Source organism: Embiotoca jacksoni, unplaced genomic scaffold (genome assembly GCF_022577435.1).
Source record: "Embiotoca jacksoni isolate LCO1_2020_lvr unplaced genomic scaffold, fEmbJac1.0.p SCAF_23, whole genome shotgun sequence".
NCBI classification, from domain to species: Eukaryota; Metazoa; Chordata; class Actinopteri; family Embiotocidae; genus Embiotoca; species Embiotoca jacksoni.
Window position 1 is genome coordinate 11,137,136 of NW_027185374.1, and position 18,828 is coordinate 11,155,963.

At 37.5% G+C, this 18,828-nt stretch overlaps 1 protein-coding gene across 2 annotated transcripts; it reads right to left on the bottom strand.

Moving 5' to 3' along the window:
• Nucleotides 1-266: 266 nt before the first annotated feature.
• On the bottom strand, nt 267-18,521 carry LOC138203672 (adhesion G protein-coupled receptor F5-like). 2 transcript variants are annotated; one of them, XR_011178735.1, is made up of 38 exons: nt 18,453-18,521; nt 15,758-15,860; nt 15,539-15,608; nt 15,272-15,415; nt 14,991-15,164; nt 14,629-14,667; nt 14,252-14,407; nt 13,995-14,162; nt 13,802-13,831; nt 13,599-13,679; nt 13,215-13,370; nt 12,958-13,125; nt 12,765-12,794; nt 12,562-12,642; nt 12,120-12,275; nt 11,863-12,030; nt 11,670-11,699; nt 11,467-11,547; nt 11,083-11,238; nt 10,826-10,993; nt 10,633-10,662; nt 10,430-10,510; nt 9,988-10,143; nt 9,718-9,885; nt 8,978-9,534; nt 8,810-8,871; nt 7,687-7,808; nt 7,341-7,559; nt 6,566-6,766; nt 6,274-6,405; nt 5,978-6,156; nt 4,595-4,771; nt 3,135-4,511; nt 2,978-3,019; nt 2,495-2,545; nt 2,337-2,400; nt 1,174-1,610; nt 267-835 (listed from the first exon to the last, which is right to left on the bottom strand). XR_011178735.1 is itself a non-coding variant. In XM_069158690.1 (37 exons), exons 2-37 carry the CDS (start codon nt 15,857-15,859, stop codon nt 1,555-1,557), a joined length of 5,832 nt encoding a protein of 1,943 aa, XP_069014791.1. In that variant the 5' UTR covers nt 15,860; nt 18,453-18,521; the 3' UTR covers nt 267-1,554. The 2 variants fall into 2 exon arrangements, 1 of the variants encoding a protein (XP_069014791.1); XM_069158690.1 differs by having other exon boundaries at nt 267-1,610.
• Nucleotides 18,522-18,828: the final 307 nt, after the last annotated feature.

Consider the following 18,828-nt stretch of genomic DNA (forward strand, 5'->3'; position numbering starts at 1 on the left):
AACCGCAACAACTCAGTGCTCAAATCCACTGATTTGAGCACTGAGTTGTTGCGGTTTAACATTTTAGGCCTGTGATATTATCAACCCAACTGTAGTAACTGAGCTATCAGCTGCCATTTGCTGTCAATGGTTTTAAAGTAAAATTGAAAGCATGTAAAACTGCCACCGTGCTTTCATCCAACTCTCACAGGTAGTTTTTTTTTTTAAGACAAAAGAATGTGGCAGATTAACAGATTGTGTGAAGCAGAAACTGTCAAAAAAAAGTGTGAAGGGCTTTTTTAGAGGCTTTAATTTCAATTAATAATACATTTTCATTCATTACAAACACATGAAAAAAGATTTACAAGCTGTTTTCCACAGGAGATATATTAGAGTAGCAATCTGCATTTTTCAAAATTAACAGCAGAACAAAATGAAGACGTAGATGTTCAAAACTACATTAAGTGACATCACATGTATTGAGTGAAGAAATCATACATATATAGGACAGATTAAGTGTATCTGGTTGTAGCCTGGAAAGAGTGACTAGGATGTTAGTGGGCCAGTTAACATTGTCTGAGGCTTTATGGAAGTCTTGTCTCATCGTATATATCCTGAGTGTATCCTGAGACTTCCTTTACCTGCTGAAATTAAATTTTGACTGATAGGACCGTCCACATTAATTTGTCAGTGATGCAACCCCTTCAGTAAACAAGTTCACTGATCTGTGTAAGACGGCCTTGCCCTTTCTAACTGATTTGATTTGTGAAGTGAACCAAAAGAAAAGCCATTTTGCATCTACTTTGTGGACACTTTGTTGATTTAAAATAGTACAGTGAATACTATGACATGAGGTCTTTACACACCGAAAGCGTCAAAAATAAAGGACACAAAAATGCAAAATACTAACTGTTAAATATTTCACAGCGATGTGAATTTGTGTTCGAAAAGGTCCGAATAGATTCACACCTTCTCATTCTTCAGTTAAAACAATGGTATCAAAATGGCAAAAATATACTTTTAAAAATGTCGTGGCTGGTAATAAGGAATACTGTGGTGATGAAAACTTATTTTAACTGACACCAGGATGCTGTAATCTGCAGCTGGACAAACAGGCAGGCAGCCGAAATCAGAATGAAGGAGTTTTATTTGGGAATATTTGGGGTTCAGACCTGAAGATACAGGTGAGCTGACCAACATGGATGAAGCAGTGTGCTCTGTCTGCTCAAGAAAAGTTTTGGGGGTGGCCTGAACATCTCTCTGCATGTGTGACTAAATATACCCCACAGAAAAACTTGGAATGTTACAATACCTGAAATTAACCATTTGATTAGTTGATGCCTTTACTTATGGTGCACCAACTCAGAAAAACTGACCTCCTTCCGAAAAAAGAAAATGTTGCTTTTTTGCCACACAAATATTTCTGTTCGATGTGAACGTGCTCATGACAAAAACAACACTTTCAAAAATATATTGGCGTTCCAAAAAAATGCCCTTAGTGTGTAAAGACCATACAGAAACTGGTTTGATTGGTTTGTTGTCAAACGAACTGACCAGAGCTGTCTGCATAGATTGTTAAGTGTTGGTGGAAGACGGAAATTCCCCGGATGTACCAGAGATGTTGTAGCCATCTAAAAAAAAAAAGAAAAAAAAAACATCATTCAGACTGTGGCAAAACAATACATGGGCAGATATTGTACCTCAGCAAGAGGGTGTAATTTTTTTACAACAAAGCTCTGAGCTAAATTGTAAGGTCAGCATATGAACATGCTTACAGTGATAACATTAGCAACCAGATGTTTCACAGTTAATGGTTCCTAAAGAAATCCTTTTTTTGTGTGTGTTAGCCTGCTAACATTTGGTTACTACTACTAAACAAAGCAGAGTACTTTGTAGGTATCTGGTCAAAGATTAGATATTATTTTTATTATTATTATATATATTATATTATATTATATTATATTATATTATCTATATATATATATATATATATATATATATATATATATATATATATATTATTAGATAAAGTGAAAGTTTGACCTGATGAAAAGTAACGCAATCACCAAAATTATCAGATTTTATTTTGGGAAAACCACAAATGGTGGTGCAGATGTTTGTGTGAAGCATTGTAGTTAATTCAAATATAAATGTTCACTGAAGGAATTAGGAAAAGGATTCATCCTCAGAGCACTATTATGTCCAAATTTAATGGCAATCCATCCGACAGTTGATTTCATTCTGGACCAAAGTGTAGACCGCCTGACCAACTGAAATAAAAACCACTAGCACACCAAATAAAAATGCTACATTATCATTTTTAAAATTGAGCTGTAGTTTGTTCTTTTCCGCTCTACCTCTTGCTCGTCTCCTTTTAAAAATAAATCCCAGTCCACTCGAGGAGTTTCCAGCACTGGTGCTCTAAAACAAGAGAAAAAGCAAAAAAATTAACCACCACAATAAATTAAAAGCGACCTAATTAAAAAAGTGATATGAGTGAGAAAACTGTTCTTACCCTTGTCCCACTACTTGAAACCTTTGACTTTATTGTTATTTCTGACCGCACCTGAAAAGTGAATTGACAAAACTGAGTACACTACAATAAAACTGAAACAAGATGTGAAGAAGAGATGGTAAAGTTTAAAGGTTGAAGCTCATATCTTCCACCACTTCATGGTGTCAAGCCTGACAAAGAACAAAGCAGCTCACTTATGTTTGTGCACTCATAACCCTGATTGTATAGAAGCACAATTGTGGGTGGGACAACTTTTGTAGTGGTATTCATGCTGCTTTATTAGTAGAGGTTAGTAAACCCTAGAGTAAATTCTTGTTGAGAGCATTTACTGTAGCAGTTTGTTGGTAATTCAAAATGGAGATTGGAATCCTGGTAAATTTTTCATCCAAATCATTAACTACACATTATTAGAGACATAAGTTCTACTTCAGAGGGAATTTTCCTTTTAATGAAGCTGATAAATATTTGAATATTGAGACATACCTTTTTGTCCAACAGTGTTCCAAACACCAATATGAAGAAACCCTTGATACAAACACAGAGGGACATTAGCTATGAGTTATTCAGTGATAGAAGGCAAGTTCACCATTAAGACTGCATTAAACAATAGTAAGTACTACAGCATAACATACAGACGTACCTGCAGTGCATTGAAGAATGCAAATGAATAATGGATCCCTAAGTTGTTTGGGTCAGTCATAGTTCCAACTCCCAGACCCCAAGTTAATCCAAAAAATGGTGTGAGCACAGCCAAACTCCTGGCAATAACAACGAGAACGTTCCTCTCACCTGCATTTGCAGCATCACTCGTTACCCTACTCCTCAACATTTTGTACAAGACCACAAGCAGGATGATGAAGTTTATCAGCACTATCAACAGTGCCGGGATCACAAATGCCAGTAGAGCCTTTGAGTCGAACCAGTTTAGCCAGCAAACCCCAGTCCCTCGGACGTATTCTCCTTTGGGTGCTGTTACAGCTATGGTTATGATTGTGATGATGAGAGGTGCTCCATAGCCTAGACAGAATCCGATAGCCAACAAAGATGATTTTGACAAATCCCCACCGAAAACACTGACTGCGCGGTAAAGCAGCAGCAGGGCTGAGGCTAACATCCAGAAGAACAGGGCTAGGTAGAAAAAATGGATAAAAAATGTAGCTGCAGTGCATGCTGGTTGGTTTTCCTCCTTTGCATCTGAAATGGCCGCCCCAATAATAAACCAAATATTTGCAATCAGGAGAGACACGGCAATGTTTACAATGGAAACGTGACGCAAGTAAGATGTCGGAATTCTTCTGATTTTTCTCCATATGACAGCTTCAATGATGAGGCATATGACCAAGGAAGCCATGGATATTCCAACTCCAATGTAGGTTATAAAGTCCAGCACAGGGTCATTTGGACTGAAGGGTGACATGAGGATCGAGAATGAGGTCAGATGGTCACAATTGCAGGTGACGGTTTCGTTTATGTTGCGCACCAGCATGCAGCCCTCGTCGTCCCATCCTCCGAGACCATCGAAGAGGCTGAAGTTCCAGAAAACGCACTTAGGGTTCGCAAGACTGTCATTTATAATATCAAATGTTAGTGAGATATTATTGATGGTGCCACTGGACTGAACAAGCACGACCCTGCCATTGATAACATCGAGCGATGAATTGAGTTCGTCTCTTGGAGGGAGAACGTTATCCATTGAGGCAAATGTAATCACAGTGATTGACTTATTCCCTCCATCGGCTTCTGGTATGTCGATCTCCACTGAAGAATTAATGTCAGCATTGAAAGTGTCTGTGAATGTTGTTTTACTCAGGAGAATGGAAGGTGTGTCAATGTCAAAAGTGCCATTTGTAAGGCCACTCGTTATGATCTCAAGAGACTGTAATAAGGATGAGCTACTACTTTTAGCTTGGGGGATGTTACTTCTTGATGTTGAGCTTAAGGTATCATTGGTGTTCAGAGTGGCCCATGATTGCTGTGCTCCCTCTGTGGTGAGAATACCTGCAGTTTCCAGGACATCCTACATTGAAAGAAACATAGATATTAGATCTAAAAACATGTATTGTTTATGATGTGTAAACTTCAGCAGAGTAATTCACATACCTCCATTGAAGAAGTACTTATTAAGATATTCAGTGTTGAAGACGCGTTGGCTACATTGTTGAGTATTCTCACGATGGCTGCAATGGTGGCCGGAGAATCAACCACCTCCGCAGTGAAGTTGGCAGTGACATTGCTGAGCTGGTCCAAGAATACTGGCAGTGAATTGTTATTCAAGAACTGTGACATTTTCAGAGACAAAAGAAAAGAAAAGATTGGTGATACATATTATGTCAACAATCAAATTTAAGTTACTATAGTATTATAGAATCCGTATTCTCTCGTAGCATCTTTAAAATTATCTGCATAGTATCCGTTTTTGTTCTTTGTTTCAGGCAAGTGCAGTGTGACTTGTATAATGTCGGACTGAGGTTTGCAATGCGTGTGAAAAGGGGCTAAGTGTTCACGCAATGTGAAAAGAACAGAGCAGAGTTAGCCCACTTTGAAAATTTGCCAGTGTCAATCAATGTTAACTGTTGTCCCTCCAAATGGTGGACATTTTGTTTGCTTTAAAGGAATGCCTTAAAGGTCTCAGCTAATCGCCCTTTATGAATATAATCAAATCCCTTCAGGATTACACCGTTTTTTTGTGATTGTTCCAAAATAAAATATGCTTGATTTTGCAGCAGCTTTTCTAAAAAAAAAATTATTTGCAATGTCTTAAGTAAGTGTCTTGCTGTGAAATTGTGAAAATTAGCAAAAAATACGAGGCAACAAAAAAAAAATTGCAATTCTCTTAACAATTGTCTGATAAAAAGTAAAATATAATCACTTCCTATGATTATAAAAATGCTGTAAATCAAAGAAATATTTTACTTATAATCTTTATAGATATAGTTTTTTTTTTTTTTTTTTTTTTTTTTTTTTTTTAACCTTAAGAACCATAGGGTTCTAAGTTACACAAATATTTCATAAAAGTGACAGCTTTACAAATAAAATATTTGCCTGTAATATAGAATACAAAGGCTACATCTGCTGTTGCAGTAAGAGCTTTGAGTGCTTTATGAATAATATTAATTCAACACATATGCCTACGGGGTGCACAAAAACAAATTACAGTCTCTTACTATTTGAAATATGTATAGAGATAATTTGACAAATTCCTCACAGGGGGAGTTATTTATGTTAATAAAGCTAGTTTTGTTTTGGAAAGGCTAGTCTATGCTGTAATACTTTCAGCAGCTTCTGTTGAGAAAATGTTTTGCAGAATTATTGCAGGAATTTTGCAAAAATTGTAAGCTCCTGCAAATACTGCAGAGATTGCTTTAATTTGTGTTAATTATTTCAATCTCGAGATCCCGATCTCCCGTAGGGGCTGATAAAGGGGGAAAAGAAAAGAAAAGCAAGCTTAATTTGATGTCAGAAACCAGTGGAGAACTCAGTCACCTCAGATTGGTCAAGCAGCTCCTGAACAGGAAGTAGGACACAGTTGTCTTGTCGATCTTCAAAGTTACCATTTGCTTTACAAACTGCTGTAATCTCTCCCACCTTGTTCGGTTGGCAGGGAGCTGCAGCCTCGAAATCTATTGTTCCGCGACCAAATTCTGGATCATCACACAGAAACTCTGGAGAGAAAAAAACATGGTTTGACCTCAGTGCTCCAAATTACAGGGAAACTACTGGAATTGTATTATTATTATTATTATTATCGTATGGTCTGTACATTTTTGATCTGTACTCACGCTCTGTGGACAACCGCAGTGTGATTTCTCCTTTAAATACTGAATTAGTTTTTGATTGACAGGTGAACTTCCTTTCCTGGTTTGTACAGTCATCAGGTAATGGAAACAGATAGGTAATCTCACGATCTGTGCCTTAAGAACAACAAAAACAACTGGTAATAAAAAAAAACTTCTTTTCGTCACAAATCAAGAGAAATTCCTATCATCACAAATAATTGAGTGAGCACATGGTATGTAAATCATTTTTCTAACAGTAGATTTGAATTGGGGTTTTTGTATGTTTCAGGTTTACCTGCAACAGGCAAGTTCAGAAACTCAACCGTGTAGGGACTGTTGACAGAGCACTTCAGTTCCACATTTTCATCCTCACACCTCACATTTCTTCTTACTGGTGTCACTTGGATTAAGGGTGTGTCTTTAAAAGCAAACCTTCTGTCCGATTTCTGTATGAAAATTGAATTGTCTCCCCGTCTCAGCATACATTCATACTGTCCTGAAACCAAAGATGATTATCATTATATGAGTCCAGAGGATATGTGGGATGAGAGCATGACATCCTATTTTTGGAATCATTGGAATAATGTTAATTATCTCTAAGTAGATGGAGATTTCTGTTAAACCCCACTGGTGTGAAACAGTTAGTGTTTGTCAGCATTCCACACAAAGACATTCAGACTGACAGCCAGTTTGCAGGCTAGACAGCTTATTAGCGTCCCAGCTGCAGCATACTTACAGCATATTCATGTTCTCTGCACATGTCACTTCACTGTTTAGATGTTGGTGTGGTCCTTAGTCTGTAATACCACTTTTAACAATAAATAAAGGTATACATAATTTCCCTCACTGTCATAAGGTCAGATATATTTCTTTGGCATGGGTGGGTCTGGTGAGACAGTGAATGCACTGACAGTGTTGATTTTGCAATGTACAACAAAGATTGACATGAAGCTATTCAAGATTTTACAAATTCTCAAGCCAGAGCACTAAGAGAAAATTCCTAGGCACTACCCTCAGTTTAAATGTGCATAATTTGGGACTGTTAGTACCACACTCCATCTATTTCTTACCATTGTCACTGCCAAAAAATCTTAACACAGTCAATGTTGCTGCTCCATCCTGTCTTGAAAATACGTGTTCACTATCTTCAGGTATGCGCTGGCCATTACGTGTCCACTCTGCAGCAAAGCTGGCACTAAAATTAAGATCCGCTGGCGGAGGGCCGCATGTCACCGTCACACTTTTCTCAAAAAATACTTCAGTTGGATTAAACTGTAGGGGTGTCACGCCTGAAAATATACCCAGAGGGCAGACAATTATAATACAACCATCTGTACACAAAGTTCAGATATTTTTGGCCTGACAAACATTGCAAGTGTGACATTATAAAATTATGAATGTATTAGACTGCCTTACTGTCAAATATCATAGGGTATGTTTCTGACAGGGTTTTGAATAACCCAGTATTAACTGCATCAATTTCTGTTTCTTCAAAAGAAGTAGCACGGACATTGTAGGTAGCGATGGTGCTGCCGCTCCTGCAATGCAGAATGGAATCCCAGTGAAAATCCAACCACCAACATGTGTGTTGTCCCTCATTTAGAACCATATTATACCTGCTTTGGTAACTTAATGTTAACCACCATAAGAATCTTAAAGAGTGAATATTCACTACTCAAAACTTTAAACCCCTACTGCCCTGTAAGTGATCAATAGTAGGTTAAAGTCAGTGTGTACATATTTGTATATAGTTCCATATTAATACTCCCTTGGTCAAGGCCAATGCCAGATTAGCCAAAATACACAAATGCTTTTGTAAAACAAAACACTTAATACAGGAAATTATTTCTCCCAGAATAAGGTCTAAGAGTCTACAGCTATAACCAGTGATGTTTCAAACGTAATGCTTAGTTCTGCACAGTGTGCTAATTACATCCATGATGCCAACTTGCATCAGAGTTATAAACAAAAAGGGGGTATAAGTCATGGTATTGGGCAAACTAAAATTTTGACCAGAAAATCACACTTGAAGAACACTCAAGTGATCAAAAGTATGGCAATCCATCCAGTGATATTTGACACATTTCATTCATACGTCAACCACATGGCTGTAACAAATGAAATCCCATCAAAGGCCTTAAGATACATCTGGGCAACATTACTGTCTGGAGCAAATGTTGTGCCAATCCATCAAGAACATGCTGACAGGTTTTCATGAAAAAAGTGAAATATTTGACCTACTGGTGGTGCTAAAAAAAAGTGAGGGATCACAAAGACATGAGGGTAAACCATATGGAAACCCTTAAATACCTTCAGTGACACAGGAGACAAATTCATGGTATCATCAGACTATCCTAGTCTATCCAAAATTGTCACTAAAGGAAGAGTCAGATAAGCCACAAGAGTGTGTTCAAAATTTCCTGACAATCTAACAGTTGACTAAATTGGTGGATCCACTGAATGACCAACACTGCTGTACTTTGAGCCATGACAGTACAAGAGATATTGTTTAGATTAGAAGGATACAAATTTGGCTTACCGCAAATCAGTTACCTCAGCTGAAATAAAACTTGAGATGTGCTGCTGGCATTGGCTTTGAACCTGTTTGAGAAAGTGACATAGCCAAACCAGGATAACATATCACAATCAGTGCAATAGCAATGGGAGGGAAATTAATGACACAGAAAGAGGATGCTTCAAAACTTACAGCATTGTTAATGTCTTGGTAAACTGGATTTGTTGGTTCATTGTATGACTCTTGGAAATCTATGTTCATGATAAGTTCAAAGGTCCTCTGTTCAGCAGGAACATTTGTTGGTGTTATTGTTGTCACTGGGGTTGTTGGTGAAACCGTTGGAGTCGTTGTTGTTGTGGTGGGTGGGATTGTTGTTGTTGTTGTGTTTGGCACCATGGTTGTTGTGTTTGGCATCATTGTGGTTGTGTTTGGCACCATGGTTGTTGTGTTTGGCATCGCTGTTGTTGTGTTTGGCACCATAGTTGTTGTGTTTGGCATCGCTGTTGTTGTGTTTGGCACCATGGTTGTTGTGTTTGGCATCATTGTGGTTGTGTTTGGCACCATGGTTGTTGTGTTTGGCATCGCTGTTGTTGTGTTTGGCACCATAGTTGTTGTGTTTGGCATCGCTGTTGTTGTGTTTGGCACCATGGTTGTTGTGTTTGGCATCATTGTGGTTGTGTTTGGCACCATGGTTGTTGTGTTTGGCATCATTGTTGTGGTGATTGTTATTGGTGTTGTGGTCGATATCTCTGCAAATACAAAATCAGCAACTGTTATCATCGATAAAAGCTATTTTAGATCAATAAATGTTTTTTAGTTCAACAACTACAGAATGTGTTGAGGTCCAAATCAAAGAAAAATATTTCCATACCAGGAGGTAGTGTTGGACACAGAGGGATTTGTCGCAAATGATACAAAGTAGCAACACTTACTTGTGATTGGCTCACAGAACTGTCCATCAGAAGGAAGCCCATTTATGCAGGAACAGGTTTGTGTGGAGGCGTTACTGCATTCACCGTAGATGCTACACTTGTCACATGACCAAGCAAACTGCTCCTCACATTGACACTGCAGTCCTTGAGTGGCGTTCGGATAACACCCTTATAAAGACATTTAAAAAAGATTACAAATAATGCATTATTTTATAAGCAGCATTAAATTATATTTACTGTGAAAACAAGTAAGTAATCTGAAGTTATTACCTGTGGTGAAATTTAAGTCTGCTACATTTAAAGACTCACTGATGATTATAGGGTAGGTTAAATTTCTCAGAGCGTCTCTGACTAGATCAAAGAAATTTGTTGGCACGGTGGAGACTGGGACACGCAAATCAACAACTATTTCAATGATCACTGGGGCTGTGGAGGAGAACAGGAGAACATTTATCACAGAAGTCGGTCATGATCATTCAGAACAATACTTGCATGAAAATGTTAACAACATGCTCCCAGTTTGTCCATTTTTGTCTCAGGCATGCCCACAATCCTGCCAGTACATCCATTCTCTACCCCTGTGTGCTACATATCAAACTTTGCCTGTTTGTGCTTAAATTGAGAGTTTACATGGTTCTAAGTTTCATAAGCCTAAAGGCCAACATATGTATTTCCAGACCATTGAATTAGCTGTACATTTTATGTATCATACCGATTGGTGGTGAAGGAGATGTTGTGGTTGTTGTTGAAATCGTTGTAGTCGTCATTGTGGTTGGTGTTGTGGTCGATATCTCTGCAAATACAAAATCAGCAACTGTTATCATCGATAAAAGCTATTTTAGATCAATAAATGTTTTTTAGTTCAACAACTACAGAATGTGTTGAGGTCCAAATCAAAGAAAAATATTTCCATACCAGGAGGTAGTGTTGGACACAGAGGGATACCTAAGGAGCAACCATAAAGAAAAACATCATAGCTTCAAGTACATGAATATATGTGACAGATAATTAAACAAAACCCTATGTTTATGTCAGCACATGTAAGAAAGTCAGGCAGATAAGGTAGATGCAGTATTTGTCGCAAATGATACAAAGTAGCAACACTTACTTGTGATTGGCTCACAGAACTGTCCATCAGAAGGAAGCCCATTTATGCAGGAACAGGTTTGTGTGGAGGCGTTACTGCATTCACCGTAGATGCTACACTTGTCACATGACCAAGCAAACTGCTCCTCACATTGACACTGCAGTCCTTGAGTGGCGTTCGGATAACACCCTTATAAAGACATTTAAACAAGATTACAAACAATGCATTATTTTATAAGCAGCATTGCATTATATTAAATATGAAAACAAGTAAGTTACCTGTAGTGAAATTCAAGTCTGTCACATTTAAAGACTCAACGATGATTATAGGGTAGGTTAAACTTCTCAGAGTGTCTCTGACTATATCAAAGAAATTTGTTGGCACGGTGGAGACTGGGACACGCAAATCAACATCTATTTCAATGATCACTGGGTCTGTGGAGGAGAACAGGAGAACATTTATCACAGAAGTCGGTCATGATCGCACGAAAATGTTAATAACATGCTCCCAGTTTGTCCATTCCCCTGCTCATGCATGCCCACAATCCTGCCAATAGATCCATTCTTCAAACTTCCAACTTGTGACCATAAGTTTTATAAGCTTACAGGCCAACATATGTATTTCCAGACCATTGAATTAGCTGTACATTTTATGTATCATACCGATTGGTGGTGAAGGAGATGTTGTGGTTGTTGTTGAAATCGTTGTAGTCGTCATTGTGGTTGGTGTTGTGGTCGATATCTCTGCAAATACAAAATCGGCAACTGTTATCATCGATAAAAGCTATTTTAGATCAATAAATGTTTTTTAGTTCAACAACTACAGAATGTGTTGAGGTCCAAATCAAAAAAAAATATTTCCATACCAGGAGGTAGTGTTGGACACAGAGGGATACCTAAGGAGCAACCATAAAGAAAAACATCATAGCTTCAAGTACATGAATATATGTGACAGATAATTAAACAAAACCCTATGTTTATGTCAGCACATGTAAGAAAGTCAGGCAGATAAGGTAGATGCAGTATTTGTCGCAAATGATACAAAGTAGCAACACTTACTTGTGATTGGCTCACAGTACTGTCCATCAGAAGGAAGCCCATTTATGCACGAACAGGTTTGTGTGGAGGCGTTACTGCATTCACCGTAGATGCTACACTTGTCACATGACCAAGCAAACTGCTCCTCACATTGACACTGCAGTCCTTGAGTGGCGTTCGGATAACACCCTTATAAAGACATTTAAACAAGATTACAAATAATGCATTATTTTATAAGCAGCATTACATTATATTAAATATGAAAACAAGTAAGTTACCTGTAGTGAAATTCAAGTCTGTTACATTTAAAGACTCAATGATGATTATAGGGTAGGTTAAACTTCTCAGAGTGTCTCTGACTAGATCAAAGAAATTTGTTGGCACGGTGGAGACTGGGACACGCAAATCAACAACTATTTCAATGATCACTGGGGCTGTGGAGGAGAACAGGAGAACATTTATCACAGAAGTCGGTCATGATCATTCAGAACAATACTTGCATGAAAATGTTAACAACATGCTCCCAGTTTGTCCATTTTTGTCTCAGGCATGCCCACAATCCTGCCAGTACATCCATTCTCTACCCCTGTGTGCTACATATCAAACTTTGCCTGTTTGTGCTTAAATTGAGAGTTTACATGGTTCTAAGTTTCATAAGCCTAAAGGCCAACATATGTATTTCCAGACCATTGAATTAGCTGTACATTTTATGTATCATACCGATTGGTGGTGAAGGAGATGTTGTGGTTGTTGTTGAAATCGTTGTAGTCGTCATTGTGGTTGGTGTTGTGGTCGATATCTCTGCAAATACAAAATCAGCAACTGTTATCATCGATAAAAGCTATTTTAGATCAATAAATGTTTTTTAGTTCAACAACTACAGAATGTGTTGAGGTCCAAATCAAAGAAAAATATTTCCATACCAGGAGGTAGTGTTGGACACAGAGGGATACCTAAGGAGCAACCATAAAGAAAAACATCATAGCTTCAAGTACATGAATATATGTGACAGATAATTAAACAAAACCCTATGTTTATGTCAGCACATGTAAGAAAGTCAGGCAGATAAGGTAGATGCAGTATTTGTCGCAAATGATACAAAGTAGCAACACTTACTTGTGATTGGCTCACAGAACTGTCCATCAGAAGGAAGCCCATTTATGCAGGAACAGGTTTGTGTGGAGGCGTTACTGCATTCACCGTAGATGCTACACTTGTCACATGACCAAGCAAACTGCTCCTCACATTGACACTGCAGTCCTTGAGTGGCGTTCGGATAACACCCTTATAAAGACATTTAAACAAGATTACAAACAATGCATTATTTTATAAGCAGCATTGCATTATATTAAATATGAAAACAAGTAAGTTACCTGTAGTGAAATTCAAGTCTGTCACATTTAAAGACTCAACGATGATTATAGGGTAGGTTAAACTTCTCAGAGTGTCTCTGACTATATCAAAGAAATTTGTTGGCACGGTGGAGACTGGGACACGCAAATCAACATCTATTTCAATGATCACTGGGTCTGTGGAGGAGAACAGGAGAACATTTATCACAGAAGTCGGTCATGATCGCACGAAAATGTTAATAACATGCTCCCAGTTTGTCCATTCCCCTGCTCATGCATGCCCACAATCCTGCCAATAGATCCATTCTTCAAACTTCCAACTTGTGACCATAAGTTTTATAAGCTTACAGGCCAACATATGTATTTCCAGACCATTGAATTAGCTGTACATTTTATGTATCATACCGATTGGTGGTGAAGGAGATGTTGTGGTTGTTGTTGAAATCGTTGTAGTCGTCATTGTGGTTGGTGTTGTGGTCGATATCTCTGCAAATACAAAATCGGCAACTGTTATCATCGATAAAAGCTATTTTAGATCAATAAATGTTTTTTAGTTCAACAACTACAGAATGTGTTGAGGTCCAAATCAAAAAAAAATATTTCCATACCAGGAGGTAGTGTTGGACACAGAGGGATACCTAAGGAGCAACCATAAAGAAAAACATCATAGCTTCAAGTACATGAATATATGTGACAGATAATTAAACAAAACCCTATGTTTATGTCAGCACATGTAAGAAAGTCAGGCAGATAAGGTAGATGCAGTATTTGTCGCAAATGATACAAAGTAGCAACACTTACTTGTGATTGGCTCACAGTACTGTCCATCAGAAGGAAGCCCATTTATGCACGAACAGGTTTGTGTGGAGGCGTTACTGCATTCACCGTAGATGCTACACTTGTCACATGACCAAGCAAACTGCTCCTCACATTGACACTGCAGTCCTTGAGTGGCGTTCGGATAACACCCTTATAAAGACATTTAAACAAGATTACAAATAATGCATTATTTTATAAGCAGCATTACATTATATTAAATATGAAAACAAGTAAGTTACCTGTAGTGAAATTCAAGTCTGTTACATTTAAAGACTCAATGATGATTATAGGGTAGGTTAAACTTCTCAGAGTGTCTCTGACTATATCAAAGAAATTTGTTGGCACGGTGGAGACTGGGACACGCAAATCAACATCTATTTCAATGATCACTGGGTCTGTGGAGGAGAACAGGAGAACATTTATCACAGAAGTCGGTCATGATCGCACGAAAATGTTAACAACATGCTCCCAGTTTGTCCTGCTCATGCATGCCCACAATCCTGCCAGTAGATCCATTCTTCAAACTTCCAACTTGTAACCATAAGTTTTATAAGCTTACAGGCCAACATATGTATTTCCAGACCATTGAAATAGCTGTACATTTTATGTATCATACCGAGTGGTGGTGAAGGAGATGGTGTGGTTGGTGTTATCGCTGTAAAAAAAAAAAAAGAGACATTGAAGACATAAAGCAGAACAGTAGTATTATGCATTAACATTATGAGAAGGAATTTAATATTGTTGCAGTAAAGCTAAACTTTATTTTATGGACTGTTGGGAGGCTTTATTTACTATATAGCAATAACTTGGTTTTTGATATTTGCTTTCTAGGTTTTTAGAAATATTTAGTATAAAATTAAAACACTCTAGAAAAGGCACAGTGTAAATACTTCAAATATAGTGCTTGGGGTAAATGTGCAGGTGTTCTTACAACACATGAGTGTGTGATGAAATTATGTATTGTGTGATAGCAGCTACCTGTTTGGCTGCTGTTTGGCTGGCAGTACTGGCCGTCTGCTGGCAGGGCATTAATGCATCCACATGTGTCACCGATGATGTCATCACAGGCCTCATGGTTAATGCAGCTGTTAAAGGACCAAGCAAAGCTCTCCTCACATGTGCACTGGTATCTGGTCATATTTGGTGAACACACTATGGGAAGAACCAGCAGCACACAACATCGAGGTTTAATGACACGTTTGCTGAAGATATAATAAACGTATTGAACAATGGAGCAGCAGAGTGAAAGGACGTTTTACCTGTTGTGATGTCAATGCTGGTAATTTCCCCAGTGCTGTTGATCAGTAAAGGAAACTCGAGTGTGTTCAAAATCAGTCGGAGACTCTCCGGGTCAGAAATCCTTATTACAACTTGGAGTTCATACTCAGTGGAATTTAAGGAAGCTACGGTTGAAACACATAATTAGATACTGTATCAATGTAGAACTGATACCTCAATGATAAGGACAGACGCAGTTAATAGTCAAAATGATTGACTGATAAATACTTGATGCATTCTGTTCATACCATTAAAATGTGACGCACTTGCTCTTTTTGGTCTGACATGGATGGGGGATGCTTTCATTCCCATTAATTCCTGTAAAAATCATCAGGTTAGTTCAAATGTGCAGCTTATCTCCATTGAATCTTTAATACAGTATATTACTGCTGTGATGTAAGCAGTTGCAGTATCTCATATAACACCACAAATGCTGGTGTTATTTCTTATCAATTCTGATTCTTTACCTGAAAGAAGGTATTCAGAGACTGTCTGTACACCTGATTTTCCAGATTGTAGCTTATAACCAGAATAATGACCACAAATCCTATTGCCTTTGGTACTGCCATCCTGATCAGAGAGAAAACACAGTCAAGAGAAGGATTTCTCATTAAACTTATCAAAAGCCATGCTTATATTTTCGTGTTGAAAGTGTAAACTTTGTATTGTGTAGAGAGATCAGATGGTTGAAACTACAATGTGTTGTATAAGTTCCTTCTGTTAAACAATCCTAGATAATGCTACCAGGAAGACAACAATTAAAAAATGCAGGCCGACCTGATAGTCGACATGTCTGAGCGCATACCAGATGGGTTCCCCCGTTTCAGCTGTTTGTGTTAATGTGCGTGTGTGTCAACATACTCTGAAACTGAAGCCTATCACAAGGAAAAAGATTAACAGTGGTGACAGTAGAGCACTACTTGACATTTTGTGCTGTACTCCCCACTGATGCTCTGCCTTTATTTCTATCAACAAGACACTGTCTGAACTAAATGCTGGTTTCCCAGACAGAGTCAGACTCGTTTTTAAATTATGGGGCATTTCAAACCAGATTAACTAGTTGAGTTGTCTCCATCTAATTTCCGTGGATATGATTTTATTCTATTTAATGAAACCTCTTTTTATTATTCAAATGTAAAGAGTCATTGTAAGGACTCAGTTTGGTTTTACAGTTGCTTCACAAATAATTCAGACCCTTTTCCTTTTTAAAAAACATTTTCTCCATCAATCTACATCCAGTAACCCATAATGACAAAAAGGAAAAACACTTTTTAGAAATTCTTGCAAATTCATGAAAAATCTAAAACTAAAATCGATAATTTACCGCTTTCTTTAACAGTGAAAATGTGAAAATAAAGTCATAAGAGGATTCCAGCACTTACAACTGGTATCACACCTTTATCTGTCTGTGATGTAGTTTAGACTGTTAATATCTGATTAAGAATACAAAAACAAAGCCTCAATATCCATATTGAGAAACTTGCCAATACTAGCAAGGGTTTAAATAAACTGCATAATTTATTTATTTGGGAGCTTTAAAAGGACTAATCGGTGAATGTAGTTCTGTCTTTGGACAGAAATAGTTTTCTTCCTGTTTCTTTTATTTCCGTCTTCGTGTCCTTCCCGTCTCTATGCTCAGCTTCATAGTTAGCCTACAGACACAGGATTGGCATCCATCTTGTCTAAGTGAATCTGCAGATTTTTTCTGTTTACCTGTGTTCTGTTTGTACAAGCCATTTTTCTTTCTTCCTTTGTTAATGTGCGTGTGTGTCAACATACTCTGAAACTGAAGCCTATCACAAGGAAAAAGATTTACAGTGGTGACAGTAGAGCACTACTTGACATTTTGTGCTGTACTCCCCACTGATGCTCTGCCTTTATTTCTATCAACAAGACACTGTCTGAACTAAATGCTGGTTTCCCAGGCAGAGTCATATTGAGAAACTTGGCAATACCATACCCTCAAAGCTCTGTTATCTGTAGATAAATTCTGGATGTAGACTACCCGTTATCAAAAATAAAATACAACTGTATTGTTTTTTTTTTTTAAACATTGTGGAGGTAAAGTGTGATAAATTCCTTCTCGTAGGTCATATTCTATTTTGCTTTTCCCTGTCTACTGTTTCCACCTTCGGCCCTACAAGCACTTTTATCAGGTTTCATGTAATGCATAAAAGTAGAACACGGCATTAAACCGTTTTATATTTTCTTAGTGAGGGTGTTAAGTGTTCTGAGTTGATGCCTACAACGTGTTTAAGAAAAACACTTCTTAATGCCACACTGACGTGTAATTTACAACTCAGTGATCAAACTAGCTCCGGAATTAGTTTCTGTATCGTCACTTCTGACTCTTTCAACGCAGCAGAAAGTGAAAGTGCTGTTTCTACTTTTATATTTATATTTAGAGATATTAATCTTGATAATGCTGGTATTGTAAGTTTAGCCGAGGGAATGGGGTTTACGTTAAACTACATTTTTAGGCTTTTTTTTTTTTTTACAAGTCTGAGCTACGTTATATTATTTCCCATACAGCTCTCCTAAAAAAATAAACCTTGGCAAGGTTTTCCTTTCGTGTTCTACTTTAAAAGGGAACATACAAGCTAAATGTTTTGTGCAGAATCGTGTTCAGATTTTCACCCTTTGAGGGTTTTTGCCACTGTTTTAATTTCGTATTGCTGTTTGTTCATGAATTAAAAAGTAAACTGTGTTTAAGCTTGTGTTTTTTCAAAGGTAATGAACTTATATCTCTGGTATTTATAATGAAGAAAAATCAACATAGTCCAGTGATTTCTGTTTATCTTCAGTAAGCACATTATTCATCATTATTTCAACTGCTGTAAATGGGGATAAATGTAAAACTGATCTGTAGATTAAACGATTAGTTAACATACTTCTCAGCTACTTGTAAACGTTTTATTTTCATTTGATTACTTAGTCATTATCCTCCCTTTTGTTTGTTTTGTGTTTTTTGTTTGTTTCATTGTCTTCTCCCTCTCTTCCTCCCACAAGTGTCTTCTGGCACTTATCAGGCCTTCATTATTATTAAGGATTTGTAATGTCTCGCAAGGTAAAGTAAAGGTTAAATATAATAAGTAAATGCAGTTTGTCTGAACGTACTATATATATAACAACCCCCAATATAAGATCATGAGATTTGTTTACCTGTCGTTGTATTCTGCCTTCCAAAAGGCTCTTGTCAGCTGGGCATGATCATCTTAATGTGCTTCTCCAGATACAAAGACATTGCACACATTCATTACTTCCTGGAGTGCTTTGTCTGAGTCACACTTGTCTGACCAGTTAAGTGACTTGATCGTCAAGATCATTGCGAATGTACAGTGGTGTGAAAGTGTTTGCCCCCTTCCTGATTTCCAATTTCTTTGCATGTCTGTCACATTTAAATGTTTCAGATCATCAAACAAATTTTAATATTAGTCAAAGATAACACAAGTAAACACAAAATGCAGTTTTTAAATGAAGGTTTTTATTATTAAGGGAGAAAAAAAAAAATCCAAACCCACATGGCCCTGTGTGAAAA

Excerpts from the sequence above, each read along its gene's own strand:
- LOC138203672 (XM_069158690.1), bottom strand. The coding sequence starts at position 15,859 with ATGGCAGTACCAAAGGCAATAGGATTTGTGGTCATTATTCTGGTTATA. Across the intron at positions 10,144-10,429 it reads ATCTCCTTCACCACCAATCG|CCCCAGTGATCATTGAAATA; the intron begins GTATGATACATA and ends TCTCCTCCACAG. Across the intron at positions 4,772-5,977 it reads AGCTGCTTGACCAATCTGAG|TTCTTGAATAACAATTCACT; the intron begins GTGACTGAGTTC and ends AAAATGTCACAG.